This window comes from Sinocyclocheilus rhinocerous, unplaced genomic scaffold, assembly GCF_001515625.1.
Source record: "Sinocyclocheilus rhinocerous isolate Xijiao unplaced genomic scaffold, SAMN03320098_v1.1 scaffold735, whole genome shotgun sequence".
Classification (NCBI taxonomy): Eukaryota; Metazoa; Chordata; class Actinopteri; order Cypriniformes; family Cyprinidae; genus Sinocyclocheilus; species Sinocyclocheilus rhinocerous.
In genome coordinates, this window is record NW_015629505.1 from 169967 (window position 1) to 186592 (window position 16626).

The 16626-nt window shown below is 36.9% G+C and overlaps 1 protein-coding gene across 1 annotated transcript in view; it reads left to right on the plus strand.

The window, feature by feature from the left end:
• The window catches only part of LOC107738967 (actin-binding LIM protein 2-like), a 72602-nt gene that overhangs the window by 13332 nt on the left and 42644 nt on the right, over positions 1-16626 (plus strand). The window contains exon 3 of the mRNA XM_016550902.1: positions 11636-11819. Within this exon, the coding sequence (XP_016406388.1) occupies positions 11636-11819 (184 nt within the window). The remainder of the gene's footprint in view (positions 1-11635; positions 11820-16626) is intronic.

The window sequence follows — 16626 nt, forward strand, 5'->3', positions numbered from 1 at the left end:
TAAATATAAATCCATTAGCAAAACATGTGAAAAGAACTATATTACAGAGTGGAAATGGTAAAGGAGACAATAAATGATCCTCTGCTGCCATTTAGTGGTCATAGTGGGAATCATGACATTGATTTGTTTTTCTACCAGGTGAAATCTTGGCAGAAATCTTCCACTTAGCATGGCAAATTTTCCATGAATTACCTCTTGAAGTAAAAATGAAAACAAAAAATAAAAAATCCAGATGTTCTTTAAAATAAATTTTACTACATAAAAATGTGCAAAAATATTAATAATTTTGAGGCAAATTATATATATGTATATATATATATATATATATATATGTATATGCATATACATTTAAACACTGACCAATAGGAACGCTATTATTTGACTTTTTTTTTTTTTTACAGTAGCCAAGCAGAAAGGCTCTCTCTGGTTTTATGACAGCTGTAGTCTACCTTTGCAGAACAGATAGCGGAACAGAACATTACAAATAAAAAATAGCTCTTTAAAGCATTAAAATAACTAAATTAAAAGTTAAAATCACTGAATTAAAATGAAAATAAATAATAAAGAAAACTGCTAAACTGCTATAAGAAGCACACATTAACTCATTTGAGCTTAGTAATTAGTACTGAACTAGCTTACATTTGATTTACCCATTACAATAGTCCCTTTACAGTTACTGCTATCATAAAAATACACTTAAAACGAGAAACAACGGAGTGCCTAATAAAACCCTCTTTTGTGCGGAACTACTTCCTTCCGCCACGGATTCAAAGCTCAAGTTGACAGTTAAACATACGTCACTTTTAGAATTCGTATCAAGGGCATGTGCTGCTTCAGTTAGGTTATTAGTGAGAAATAATGAGGTTATAAGAGAGAAACAATGCGGCAAGACGTGCATCCAAATGAGAGAGATAGAGACCGCAAAGCTAGACGTTTCTTCTTATATTAACTAACATACTCTATGATTAGCTCAGTTAATAATAAAAAAAAAACATAGACCCAGCTAGAACAAGCGGAGTGATACAAAATTGTGAAAGGGCGTTCCTGTACCGATACCAGTACAATATATCAAGGTTCTCAACCAATCGGATTTGAGAACCAGAACGAACTGCTGTATAAAATCATTTATTAATCAATTATCTAAAAGGACTTATATCTTTTCTTTATTTAAAGGCTGAAATGTGAGGTTTACCTTTTTATGAAACTTTTTCAAAGCTTTATTTGAACATTTACATTAGATATTTCAACATGCTATTAAACTGTTGTCAGTCAAGTTATCATTTAAAATCCGAACATCATTAATAACCGTGATCATTTTGGTCACTATAATGGTGATAAGAAATTTTCATACCGTTACATCCCTAATATATATATATTGGTATTAAAAAAAGGGGAAGGGGGTTCAAACCTTTGTCACTTTTTTCACTCCTGATGAGTTTGTATCCTTCCATGCACAAGCTAGTAATGGGCTTTTGGTCATTGACTTGCAGAAAGTTTTCTGTGCGAGTTAGAGGCTTCTAGAATACAGTGGGGCGTCGACACTGATCTTGCATACCCCTCGGCAAATGTGCAGTTGCGCCCCTGTTGGGTAGTAATATTTATGCCCCTTTAACATCGACAGTGGTGAGACTGACTGTGATTTTTATTCATCCAGTACGCTTAAGAAAAATGATATAATAGTTGTATCAATGGAAAATGTGATCAGCAAGGAATGTCAGTATTCATAGGCATTAAGGCCTAAGCCTTTAATTGCTGAGCCTTTAATTGTTTAAAGTTTGCATTTGCGTTCTTAATCATACATGATTTCTTTAACTTACAATTACAATACAATACAATGCCTGATCAGTTTCATAATTTTCTTTTATAGGAGTCATTCTAGGAACACTGGTTATGTGGGCGTGTGTTGTTTTTACAGGAAGTGTGTTTGAATGTGTGTCTTTCCAGCACTCAGTGTGCTGTCACACCACATTCAACTCATTTGTTATGTAAAATATCAAACAAACCAGATGATATTGCTTCATTCTAAGATGTTTTGGAGCCTTCGTATGGATGTCTGGAGAAGGACAGAGACACATGGGGGAATTCACTTATCATAAAACTGCCTGTATTTGTTTCATGGACACCATGACAACATGGTAATGCTATTCTGCACAGTGGGGATTTCATTGCTCCATAAAGGCTGGACTGAGCACGCCCAACGCTTGTTCCAAACATGTGAGCTCAAATATATTATTCAACCAAAATACGCATATATATGCATAGAAATGTATATAGTACATGCAGTTTTTCTCAGCAGGTTTGAATAGAAAGGAACAAATTTCTAATGTATAGCATTATGGACATAAGCATACCCTTAGTGTATAGTATTTATGTAAATTGGAGTAACTGTAATGTAACTGGAGAGAGATATCTGTTCAAAACATGCTCAAACTCAATATGGATAAAGCGTTGCATATCAAATATTAACCATTTAAAAAGACCTTCTAAAATATACATGGTCTGTGTGTGTGTGTGTGTGTGTGTGTGTGTGTTTGTTTGTGTTTAATCTTCCTAAATTGTGTGACCTACACCCCACTGAAAACACCCTAATACAGCTGCCTTTTGTTTGCCTGAATCCCCTGGTCATTTAAAAAAAAATCAATACACAGATACACACTAACCACATGGACACACACACACACACACGCGCGCCACAGTAAAGTCTTGAATCTTGATACCTTATCTAGGGAAAATGTTGAAATGATTGGATTCAAATTCTTAGAAAGTCTGTGATTTCCCCGAACCTAAAAAAAATCATTTTATTTTTTGCCGAGGCAGCCTGTGTTGCTTCTCTCTGCTTTATCCTGACGGCACCAGAGTTCAACATTTGTAACATGAAGAGCCACATATATTTATAAGTGTGTGTTTGGCAAGTGATATGCTTTCACATACTGTAGGCCTATACGTATGCACACTTGTATGTATGGTCATTCACATAGTACTGGCTGCGTAATTCAAAAATATATTGATTATAATGTACTTTTCTGTGTTCTATAGGGATGTTTTTAAATACAGTAATGTAGAATTCATATGTATAGATGGGTTATGTCATAATATGGACTATAATATAGCTTTTGTTTTTTCTTGAATCTTTGATTTGTTTAGTTGTCATTTCAGTGTTTTTTCAGCATTTCAATGAAACCTCCATGTATATATTTCTTAGTGAAATTAAATCATGCCCATTTGATTTAACACACTAAATTAAATTGTTTCCCACTCAAGGACAGAGCATAATGTGTTTGTGTGCTCAAGGCTATGTCAAGTGTCTCATTTCAAACTTTTTCCCACTGCAGCTGAGCAGCACCGACCTTATATAACAACTCCTCAGATCCAGAAGGATTCAGCAGAATTAATAAATGACACACTTTATTTAGTTCCTCTTTTAGTAGCGCTCATCAGGAAAATTTAGCCCCAGAGGCTTTCTATTCACAATTTAACAATAATAACTCAACAATTGTGCATTGAAACCATGGATGCTGTGAAATGACAAACATGGATTTCCCACATTCTCTGATATTTTCATTGGATTTGGTGGGGAACACATTATTCTGTAATCCCATCTGTCACATTGGATTATGATCAGTTGAAATTCACTCAAATATCACTGAATATCTCTAGCAAATAGGCAGGATGTAATTGCATTATGATTTTTTTTTTGGTTTGCTGCTCATTTACAGATGCTGGCTCATCTGTAAATAAAACTGCATACTGCATACAGTAGCGTACTTTTAATTAAGTATATTGTGCTCTGGTTGTGTGTTTATGTGTGAGTCTGTGTGTGGTGTGTGTTTGGAATTTTAAATGGCTCTACCATAGTTTGGGGGTCAGAGTTGTTCACAGAACTTAGCTAAATCTAACAAAACCATTTGGGGTTGTTTCAATTGAAAAAAAAAATCATAAATAAATCAAATAATACAAAAAAGATGTTTTGATGGTTAATGTTGGATTTGGTTTAGTGAATATTATTTATATACACTATAGCTTTATATAAAAGTAATGATTTAGACAAGTAAACGTGTGCGTTTTAACAACGTGTAAACCTTATGTTGTTTAATGTTAATATAATATATACTGTATACATACACATATACACTACAGTTCAAAAGTTTGTAAAAACTGTTTGTAAAAGTAAGGTTTTTTTCATAATTTATTTTTAATTTAATAAAAGCCTTGGTGAGCATGAGACGTTTTTAAAAACATTGAAAAAAATCCTGATATTACAGTATTGTCGTCTAACATTATAGGTCATTCCAGTAATTTAAAGCCAATCCATGTTATGTCATTTTGCATCAGACAATGTAGTAAAAATGGAGTGGGTATTTTGTTTCTGTTTTTGCGATCTCTTTTCAAGGCCTGCAGCTGATCTGTAGTGCACATACTACGTATCACAATAACACTAATACCACTAACCCACTTATAGTTGTTATGCGCTCTTTACACTCACTGGACTTCAGATGAAAAGATAATATGAGGTTTAAAGTGATACCACTGTATTTATAGTAATGTGGGATATGGAAAAGGTGCCATATTGCAAACAACATTACATAACAATACATCAACAAATACTGTATATTCCCTTTCTTCATTTGACAAAAGTCAATTGAAGTGTTTAATTTTGGATTGACGTAAAAAAAATTCTTGATGTTTCATTGATGTTTAATGGTCATAATAGCTAAAAATGGATAACGAACCATAAATTATAATAATTAAACACATTTCGCTTTGCTCTATTGGAAGAGTGGTCAGCCTAATCCATTTTGTATATATGTATGTGTGTGTGTGTGTGTGTGTATATTTTTGGCTGTTGTGTAAGAATTTATTCAGTGCACAGTTCTGTTTGGCTAATAGCCCAGCTCTTTCATATGCAGTGGTTTGGATATGTCTACAGTATGTGCTTGTTCAGAGATGTGTTTTCTTATCATATTTCATTTTCTCTGCTGTGTAGACAGTCATGTACTTGTAGTTACATGCCCATGCTTCGTTCATTATACAAGTGCACTCTAATTTGCTTTCATGGGTTAGTTATCGATTAAGTTAGTGTGTAATTGCAGGTTGTTGGAGACACTCAGCATCAGGTAGAACAGAACAGAATACTCTGTGCTGTAGTGCAATGAACGCTCAGGACTCTCAAGGTGAATGTCACAGCTGAAGCTTGTGATCCTCTGCCAAATGAAGGTGATGATGCAGGAGTTCTTCTGTTTATCAGGTCATTGACGCGAAGTTCATTGCCAAAGGTGTGTTGATACCTAATAGTGTTGTTTTCTGCATCATCTGCAGGATATGCACTATTGTGGTACTGTGTTTATGATGAGGTAGTCGCAACCTCAAATGTACCACCCCGCAGCCATTTAGCAGACTGTCTTTTCCGTTGCAAATAGCTGGCCAAAATCACCAGTCCCAATCTAATTGGCTAGGTCAAAGTTATGTTTTTAAAAGATACCAGGTTAACAGAATGAGCACATTTGAGGAAGAACAAATCTGTAGATTTGCCAAAGTTCACAAGGTTAGTAGTATCTTTAAAAGATACCCTTGTGAAAAAGGCGTGTGCTTAATTGTATTGAATGTGCATTTGTAGTGTACTTCAAATCTTAAAAGCATATTTTAAACGGGATGTATGAATGAAATAAAAGGTATTATAAATAATTGTACTTAAAGAGAGTAAACTTTCATGACCATGATTTTTAACATGCCTTAAGTAGACTTTTCAAAAGTGAACTTTGTAATAATGTCAAATTAGAAGTTTTACTGTAAAGTACATTTTAATTTAATTTTTTTTAATTAATTGTTTTTTTAGTTAAAAAAAAATTTAATTAAAAAAAACCGTTGTCTTTCTCTTTATTTATTCCTTCCCAGCTTGTACTTATTTGAACAATGCCTAAAACTTGGTATTACAAGCACTTCCTGTGTCTATTTGCCTCTTTAAAGCATGACAAAAGATTATGAAAACAATGATTTACATTTACATTTAGTCATTTTGCAGACGCTTTTATCCAAAGCGACTTACAGTTGGGGAATACATAAAGCGATTCTTCTTAAAGAAGTACGCTTATATTGATGCGTTTTAACTGTGGTGAGTTATTTGTTATTACATTTAAAGTTAATATATTTTGAATGTACTAAATTGCGATGTCATCATTACAAATGTGTAATTACAAAATATATTTAAATACATGACAGAAGTTTAATAGAATGACATTAAAGTATATTGATTGTTAGTCAAATGGTCCCAAGTACGGTGGTCTCAGCACTCTCAAGTCTGGTGGTGCCAAATCCAGTGGTCCTAGGACCTTCCTGGTCTGGTGGTCACAACACTCCCTGGTACAGTGGTCCCAGTGTTCCCTAGCCTGGAGGTCTGAAGTCCAGGGGTTTCTGTTTTCCAATCTCAAGTAGTCTCAGTGCTCCCTAACCCAGTGCTCCCAAGTCTGGTTGTCTCTGAGGCATCGCCTGGTGGTCTTGGAGGTGCTTCCCCTGTCATCAGTGCTTCCAGTAATAGCTACTGTCATTTTGTGTGTCTGGTCCATACACTTCCCCAACTCCCTAGAGGGCCGCCCCTGAGTCCTCAGAGTTCCCTATCATGGCCAGGAGGACCGTCCCTCACTCCTCAGAGTTTCCCTTCACCAGTAGGGCCATCTCTGACTCCTCCGACTGCTCCTTTACTGCTAGGTGGGCCTTCCCTGAACGCCTTGAGTTACCTGCTGGTCATCTGCTCTGTCGTGGCCTCCAGATCCCCAGCGGTCTTCTGTTCCACCCTGGAGGTCCCCTGTTCAGTCGGCGCAGCCTAGGTCTCCTCCTCTGGTGCCCCCCTGGTGTTCTCAGGCTCGGCCATGGTGGTCTTCTGTTCTGCTGTGGTCACGATCTCAGCCGGCTTTGCTGTGGTGGTCTCCTGATCCCCAGTGGTCTTCAGCTCCACCCTGGTGGTTAGCTCCGCCGGCACCACACTGATTTTAATTTTTGTTGAAAATGGCCTAATTTATATTAATGAAAATGTGAGGTAATTGCACTGCAATGTATAAAGGAAGCAACTGTATGTAAACTGAGTTTTTGCTTTGTTTAAGCTGCTGCCATCTATGTGATCTCATGGAATGTCTCTAAAGAGTACTCAGTATGACATGTTCAACTTTCGTTCTAGTTTTTTTCTAAGGCAGATATGACATCAGGAGCATGTCTGCTGGATTGTTACTGAAAGTTTGACCTCATGATGTGAAAATACAACCCCTCTCATGTAGAGGAACAGCAGACCCTCTCCAGCCAGCCAACTCCATGAAAGCATGCAATCCAATGCCATTTTAGATTGCCAGAGAATTCAGCTGGAACACTAGAGCTAGCTAGCGTTGGCTTAGACAGTGTGTAGAAGGGTTATATTACCCTACAGGAATAAAACGCTTCCCTCTGTTGATGTGAGTCCTGCCAATTACATGTCATTGGTGCTAGCTTTCGCAATTCCTTGGCCTTGAGGAAAGAGATTTAACCCTGTAGTTTCTCATTGACCTTTCACCGATAGCTTCCTAGATTGTTCCAAAAAGTATCCCTTAGGTCCAAGGTATACCTTAGGTTTACAGTGCCTCAAGTGAGGAATGTGTAAAGGAATTGCTTTCGCCACTAGCCTCAGTGTAACACGTTTTTATAATCTTGTTTACTTGCTCTTGTCTTGTTGCATTGCAAAGTTTAAGTTTCTGACAGTCAGACATGCGAGAATGTCGATGCAGAGATTTCGAGTACAATATTAATATGCTCAGGTGTCCATGTTCCCTTACTCTGTTCACCATCCCTATTTCTCTTGTTTGCACTCCTGCTCTATTCTATAGTCTGCTTATCTTCCTCCACCATCATTTTTCCATGTTCCATTTCTCCTAGCCCAACCCATCCTCTTTTTAGTGCTGCTTGTATAACCTCCTTAGCTGTGCTGTTTTTTTATGTTCTCTAATTCATCTGCTCTTTTGTAAGCCAAAATCAGACTTTCCGCATCAATAAACTTCCCACTCTTCATTCATCATATGGCAGGTGTGACATTCTTGGGAGTTTAAGCACCCAAAATGTTCATTCCCAATTTGCTGATGGGGTGTCCATCTGGAGCACTTAACCCCAGGGAGGGCTGTTCCTGGAATTGTTCTGGTATTTGCTGTTTTGGATGAAAACATCTTCTGGATTTCAAAATGATAACTAACATTATAACTTGCAAACTTTCAGTTGAGGAAGGATTGCTGCATGTGTTTGATCATGAGAGCAGCATTGCTCACATTCCTTGCTCCTCTTATTCAGGTGTTGTTTTCTGTCTGCAGCTGATCTAAATATACCGGCAGGGTGAAAGACACACCCTGTGGTGCCCAGTGTTGAGGACTTCTTTTCATTGCGGGGTTTGGGTTACATTCTTCAGTACTTGATGGGCAAAAGTGTGCTTAGACCAGTGGTTTTCAAACTGGGGTCCAGGGTCCAGCTTGGGGATCCACAAAATTTTTTCACTGAGAAGTATTTTTAAGGCTGTCAGAGTTAATGAATTAAGATAATCAATGTTTAATGCAATAATTTAGCACACATGTGATATTATAACTTCATACTCCTTTCTAAAAATTGGTAATAAATCATTAGATTTATCACAATCACAACTATTTTACTATATTGACAGCCCTACGAGTAACTGAAAAATCTTTTTTTAGTTATGTTTATACAAAAGAGAGTAAAAATGATGTCAACTGTCATCTTAATTCGAAGAAAATATTTTATTTATAATATTTTAGCAATCATTCTTTTTTTTTCTTGACAATATTTTGCGAATGTCACTAACCTAATTTAATTATGTATAATTATTTAATTTTGAAACCTGTCACCAAACTTGTCCTTATATAATACACTTATTGTTTTTCTTACAAAGTATAATGAACATTTAGCTATAGTGACTTTTAAATTTTAGGAAGGGGGTCGCTCTCAAGGGCATCACCATATTTAGGGTCCCTGGCATCAAAAAGTTAGAAAACTCCTATCTTAAAAATGGTTCAAATTTCACTGCACAAAAATCAAACAAAAAAAATCTAAATAGCTCGAAGCAGCCTATAATCTTTTAGAAGTATCTTATGAAACTGACTAGGATAATTTAACCAATGTTTGGCAAATTGTTTAATAAGATGTATGTGTTACGTATCCGGTCCATGAACTTCCGTCTGCTAGCCATCAGAGGTCACCCTTTCCATTTTCATTGACTCTCGCACTACACACTGTTGCATATCACCTCGGACTACATATCCCATCATTCATTGCACTGATTGCACACAGCACTGATTGCACACAGCTGTTTCATATCACTCACTCACTATTTAACACTCACTCTGATCCCTTCCCGGTGCCGAGTATTGTTTAGCGCTTATCATTTGATAGCTACACTACAGAGCCCTCGTTAGTTTACCCTGCCTTAGCCTAGTCTTGCCTTGTCTGTTTTCTCGGTTTCTGATCCTTGCCTGGTTTCCTGGATTTATCCCTTTAGTCTCGCCCTTTTGATTCTGTTCGCCGTTCGTTGACCTTCGCTAGCCCTAGGATTATTCTTGTGTCTTGTCCACCATATTCCTGTTTGCCGTTGTCTGACCCATGCCTGTTTCTGACCACGCCTGTGAATAAAGCTTGCACATGGATCCGCACGTCTCACGTCTCGTCAGCCACGTTACAGTATGTCTATCATTGGTCAAATTCATATGGCTTCTGTTAAAACCCATTTTGCTTGATGAAATGACACGTTCAGTTTTTAGTCTTGGTCTGGGTATGTGCTGCCCTCTTACCTTACTGGTTCTCTTTAAGACAGTTTGTGCTTTTTGGAGGAAGTTTTAATTAATTTGGAACAGAATTCACACATTGTCACACCACATATGCCTATAACCTAGCTAACCTTCCACATCACGGTCACCAACCAATCACTCTTCAGCAGCTGTGGAAAATATGTCTGCCATTTCCTGAGCAACATTCCTGTGTTATTGTTTGGATTTTTACTACGAGTGGAAACATTACTAGAATGCATTGTGTTTTTCTAACACGGGAATTAGTACATGTATTAGTATATGTGTGCATTTGGGTGTGTGTGAACGAGAGCAAGAGAGAGGGCCTGTTTTCTGAGTGCTAAAGCTGTTAAGCTTATTATGTAACAGCCAAGTGCGGTCATTTAAGATGGGATCTCACAGAAACAGGTGGATTACTGTCAGGTGCTCAGGGAGAATAGGATGCATACTATATATTACTGGGATTGTAACAATTTTACTGCTCAGAAGTTGCTTTTTTAGAGCCAAACGTTTTCTATTTTTCAACTTATTTTAAAATGTTTCTCCTTTTATTCACTATAAATAAACAGACAAAAATGAGGCAATTGTTGCCATACGGTAAGAATATAGAGCAATACAATGAATGTGGATAGCATAGTCCAGATTTGCTTTTGAATTTGAATTGACAGCGTTTCCTTCTGTACTGAAAAAAAATGTTACAGCTATTTATATTTGGATTTTACAGGGCAAATTTTATTTTGTATTTATTTGTTACACAAACACGTTAAAAAAACTTCAGCTGTGGTTGCCAGAATTTTACTGTAAAAAATACAGTAGCAACTTGATTTTAAATTTGCTGTAAAAAACTAAGATATAGAAGGTGCACACAAATAAAAAACAACATTATGGTAACAAACGTGACACTAAATAATGCAATAAACTTTATCAACATAAGATGTAACTTACAGCCCTAAGGTACATAAATGATTAAAAAAATGTAAATGGGAAAACCATAAAATGTGGCTTGTCACACAGGGAATTCTGGGAATGTCAATTTACTGTTTTTCACTGTAAATTATAAAATGACTTCTTCTTTTCCACTTCCAAAAAAACCCTGTACATTATTTTACTGGAAAATTACATGAAATGTCCCATTAGATTTATTACCGTTTTTTTATGCTATATAGTAAGGAAACTTAATGTTAACCAATTAACAGTTTTTTTTTTTTACAATAGCATTTTAGAGTGTTTTACTGTTAAAATTATACTAGCAGACAAATACAAGGACTGAAGAAAGAGGTGCACTTGTTTTTGTCTATTATTCAGAATGAGATATCTCAGCTTTGGACAGACAGAAAGAAAAGCCATGGTAGAGAAGGAAATTCCACAGTTATCATTTACCTCAGAGGAGGTGGAAAATGGATCGGCCCTGAGAATGATGTCATCGGAGCGTGTCTGTGTGTATTATGTTCCTGATGTGGTTCCTGTTTTAGTGGAAAAAGGACTGTGAGAAAAGGAAAGAGAGAGTGGGGAGAGATGGAGGGAGTCAATGAGGGAGAGGGGAAAATTAAGGGAAGGTTGTGTTTCATTTTGTTTTGTCCTCCCCACTCATGCACCTGCCCGGTCTCCAGTCTCCATGTGCCTGGATGATGTCATGGTGTGCTGATTAGAAACACAACAATTACTCTGCTCACATAAACAAATGGACACACACCCAAACGCATGATTTGTGTAGTCATAATGGATTTTTATTGACAACTAGGGATGTAATATGCACATTTGTTCCTCAAACCAGTTAAGTGCAAATCCTGCCTTGCCGCAGATTTTTAAGATTTAACTGTCTCTCTTTTTTTCTGCAGTTTGTGGATGTGACTTGGCTCAGGGAGGATTTTTTGTGCGTCAGGGGGATTATATCTGCACTCTGGATTATCAGCGACTCTATGGCACCCGCTGCTTCAGTTGTGAAGAGTTCATTGAAGGGGAAGTTGTGTCCGCCTTGGGCAAGACATACCATCCACGCTGCTTTGTCTGTGCCATCTGCAAGTAAGACACACGTGCAAACACACTAACATACATTCACTTTGGTACTTTTAAGTTTTAGCTTTATATTTTCAGCTGAACATTTTGATTTGGATAAGGTACAGCAGCAGTAAACAAACTTCAAAATGTTAATTACATAGTTCACTTAATATCAGTTTTATCAGTAAGGAATAATTGAGCATTTTAGACAAATGAGCGTTTTACGGACAAAAACCTGAGTACTATCTTGAAATACAACATCTGAACAATGTCTAGAATGCCCATTGAATTATTAGAAAATAACCTTGGGTGTGCATTATTTTCTAATAATTCAACGGCCCGTTGTCAATTATTCCACTTATACTACGGTTACCACACCTCTAAACATTGTTCAGATGTTGTATTTCAAGATAGTCGTCAGGTTTTTGTCTTTAAAACACTCTTGCGTGTAGGACTAATTTCTTACGCATCTCATCCCACGCCTCCGTTGTTAGTTCCAAAACATCATTTTAGACCTAGCAACGGAGGCTTCATAACCTGAAAAATACTTTGCGGAGCAAAGAGGACACTGGCAATGCGCCAACAGACAAGACAGAGCAGGTTACTTTAGGTATGAAACAAAGTCTAATTTCTCGCCTCATTTCAAGCGGCATGTGAACCGATCTCTTCCATCTCTTCCTCTTTACTAGTTATAGCATGAAATAAACAATGAACATCAAAGGGTATCTTGATTCAACGCAGAAAGATGTCAATACACACTGTTTTTCAAGTTCAAGTCCACCAACGTTAAAGGTGCTGTGTGTAAGTTTTTGACTCTACTAAAGCATAAAAATACTATAATATGTTTGCAGATATTTAAGAAACATGCTAAGTTAACATATTTGTTTATCTGAAAAACAATGCTACAGTCAGTTATTCTCCTTTGAAAATGTGCGTTCCGGGCCAGAATGTCGGTCTCTGTTTTGGTTTGTGAAACCCGCCCACTGCCAGTTTACCCAATTGTATTTCGGCACCCCTGTTGCCAGTTGGCGGGAAACACAGCGCATTTCATTTCAGTCATGGAAGCTGGCAAACAAAAGTGTTGGTGTCGTCAATCTGGCAGCCTGTGTGTGCATCAAATCTGAGGAGGAGGGACCGGGTGAAAAAAACCCTCTCCAATATTTAGAATTTGGACTGCAATACCTAGTTCAACCACTCGGTGTCAATCCTACATACAGCACCTTTAAAGGTGCACTAAGCGAATTTTGCCAAACGATATTGATATTTGAAAGCACCAAAACAAACACGCCCATACCCCAACAGGACCTCGCCCCTATTTTGATAACTCCGCCCCACACGTATGAACACAACCCTGGCAGCGATGATGGCGGAATCTGCTATGCCTGCCGACCGAGGGTATGATGTCATCAATAAGTGAAAGCGATGTGTGTTACTATGGTAATTCAACATAAAAATCAACGTATCTCACTTATCAAGAAGAAACAAAGCAAACTTGCCATTGATTCCAGGCCTTCCCGCTCCTTGAGTTCTCTCCACCACTGGAAAGCTGCTCCATTATTTACGTGGGTCCTAACTCTTGCCTGATCGTAACCCTTCTTTTAATGTTTTGCTTCTCCAAAATTTTCCTCTTTTTTTATCTGCCATCTCTCGCTATCTATAGTCGATCTCTGAGCGCTCTCTTCTCTCTATCATTACTAGACACGCCCCTTACTGCTGATTGTCAGCGAGTGTGTTTTGTGACTCGGTCCGATACTGTGGTCAAAAGCGTTTTTCAAATATTGCTTAGTGCACCTTTAATCTACTCTCCAGTCTTGTTTGTTTGTTTGGCAGATTCGGCGTTAGGAGTGGTCAGATCGCCTGTCAATTAAACTTTCTCTGAAGGGTCAATTAGTTCAAATCTTTTGCAAATAAGATAAGATAAAGATATCACTAACCCTAAACTGCTACTTCCCACTTTATTAACTTTCTAAAGTGTCAAATTAACTGGAAAAGACAAGTCCAAAGACGCTTATAATAGCAGGATCTGGCAACACGGTGGAGGCTATGCCCTCACTCACAACTTCACTCTGCCAACGTCTCACAGCCATCATTTTCATACCATGGATGCTAAACATTCTTGCAAACTGTCTAAACTTAATTATACATGCAGACACTCATATGAGGAATTTTAAACAGCAAATTACTCATTCAGAGAACAAATTTTAGTTTTTCCTCATGAGGTCACCTCAGTGACCTCATAACTGGCTACGGCCATGGGAGGCTTAAACCATTGATAGGCGACTAATGCATTTATTAATTTTGTTATTACAGAGAGAGAGAGAGAGAGAGAGAGAGATTAAACGTGTGAATTACCTCTTTGTGTCTGTGCGTCTCTCAATAATGTTCAGCAGCAGCATCTCTACTAATAAAAATAAAACAAATTTCTGTGCGCATGTGTGTTTCTGTGTATGCGAGTGTGTGTCCTTACTGTTACTTGTGTGTGTTTGTATGAGAGAGAGAGCGGGAGAAAGAGAACATGGAAATAATTTGTCATTTTTATATTGTTGTTAACTATATTTATTTGCTTGGTCAGTGTATTTGTGGGGTTTGGTTCTTTTGCTGTTGTAGGCTGTAAGGACCTTTGAAATAACTGAAATCATTTGGTGGAGTGATATAGACATGTAGCACGGTCAAGACCTGCCTGGAACTTTAGCCATGCGTTTCCCTGAAAATAATAGCACAACGTTCGTCAGCCAGTTATTCATTATTATTCATAATATTATTACATATTTTTATTTTATTATGAAATAAAACATATTTTTATTGCGATTAGTTTATATGTATTATTAGAAATACAAAACTTTTAAAAGCTTTTAGATGACAAATCCTGCGTCAAATGCATCTTTATCAAATTCAGCACTTCCTGCATGCAGGGTTTTGCCCTGGATGCACAAAATCCATTTGTATCTCATGGAGATTCAAACTAAGTGTACTTATTCTGTTTCAATGTATGCATTCGTTGCTCAGAACGAGTCCCTCCTACATTTCCATAGCGATGCCCGTGTTTCTGTGGACACAGTGTACTCAATTGGTATCTTGGGTGCGACTGGATCTTAAATCACCTCGTAAATATCTCATTTGTAGTTACTCTGGATGACTCTATCCAACCTATTCCAACACATAGTGTTTCTTTGCCAATAAGAAATTAGCGTTACTGCTATTATTATAACTATAATGGCAGGCTAGTAGGTCTACAGAACAGCTTTTGGTTTTAAATGATGATATTTTTACAAATTAAGCTGGGCTAACAACCACAGCAACAGAGTATTCGTTGTTATACCAAGAAAAACAGACAACCAGCATCCAACCAACATAGAGTAGCACATAAGATTGAAATTCAGAATCAGGCAATAGTGTGTTAATAGGACTTAGGCATTCACTCTACCATTGGGTGATGAGAGCATGAGAGCTGATGATCAACATACCGCGATATCATCAGCTCTCGTACTGAACTATCAGCCAAAGAGATTATTGGACATGTGCCATCAAGCCTGTCTTATGATGGCCTGCTTCAACTAAGAGGTCTTATGCCTGCTGTATTCATTGTGCTGTAGCACCAGAAAATTATTTAATGTAATAGTATTAGATTAATTCACATTAAACTTCTGTGGAATGTAAAAGGTATGTTTACAGTGTATTTTCATACACTGTAAAATTTGTGAAATTTACCAAGACTATAAATGCTGCATGCTGCTTTATTTGAAAAGCAATAAAAATTTTAGTTAATTTGATCTTTAGAATTGTATTTTTTATTTAATATGGTTAAGTTTAAGCTGCACAGTGTATTTCAGTAGTGTTTATAGTTATTTAATATTAGGAAAATATTTTTTTTTTTTTTGTAAACTCAAATGAATAAAGTTACAGTACTCAAAAAAAATATATATTTTTTATTTTTTATTTTAATTGGTTTAAGGCAATCCGTTTTAAACTGAATGGGCTGTCAAGCTGTAAAAATAACCAAAAAAAGCATAAAAAAAGTAGTTCAAAGGTTTGCAATTCTATATGTGACACCTTCAATTTTTTGATTGGTTTTTCTGTGTGAAGGACAGACTGAAATGTAAGTAATTAATCGCTAAAACCCTGTCTACAGTTTTGAAATCTCATTTACATATATGTATAATATAATATTGCATGCAAAAACCTGTTACAGCAGGTCTGACACCAGTGATGCCAAACAACATTGGTTGTCATGTGTGTCATAACTGGTTGTGATGTGGTAGTTTGAATATGCAAACATCCAAATGAGTATTTTTTTTGTCATTTTTTGGAGATTGACAGCATCCATCCTCATTGCTTTTAAATTTATGCTAAATGTCTCCTTTAGTAAATAGAAAGCTTCCTTTTTTTAGTACAATGTAAATTACATTTTGGGTGAACCAGGCCTTTTAGAATGCATCTGCCTTTGCTTATGCTGAGTTATTTGATTTAGTTTAAAGGGGTCATATGATGCTGCTAAAAAGAACATTATTTTGTGTATTTGGTGTAATGAAATGTGTTTATGCGGTTTAAAGTTAAAAAAACACATTATTTTCCACATACTGTACATTATTGTTTCTCCTCTATGCCCCGCCTTTCTGAAACGCGTCGATTTTTACAAAGCTCATCGGTCTGAAAAAGCGAGGTGTGCTATGATTGGCCAGATATCTAATGCGTTGTGATTGGCCGAATACCTCAAGCATGAGACGGAAATGTTACGCCCCTCACATACTGTTGATGCCGTGTCCTGGCCGACAAAAACATTAAAAACCCATTATAAACGAGGCATTTGTTGCATCCAGTGGGGACATAATTA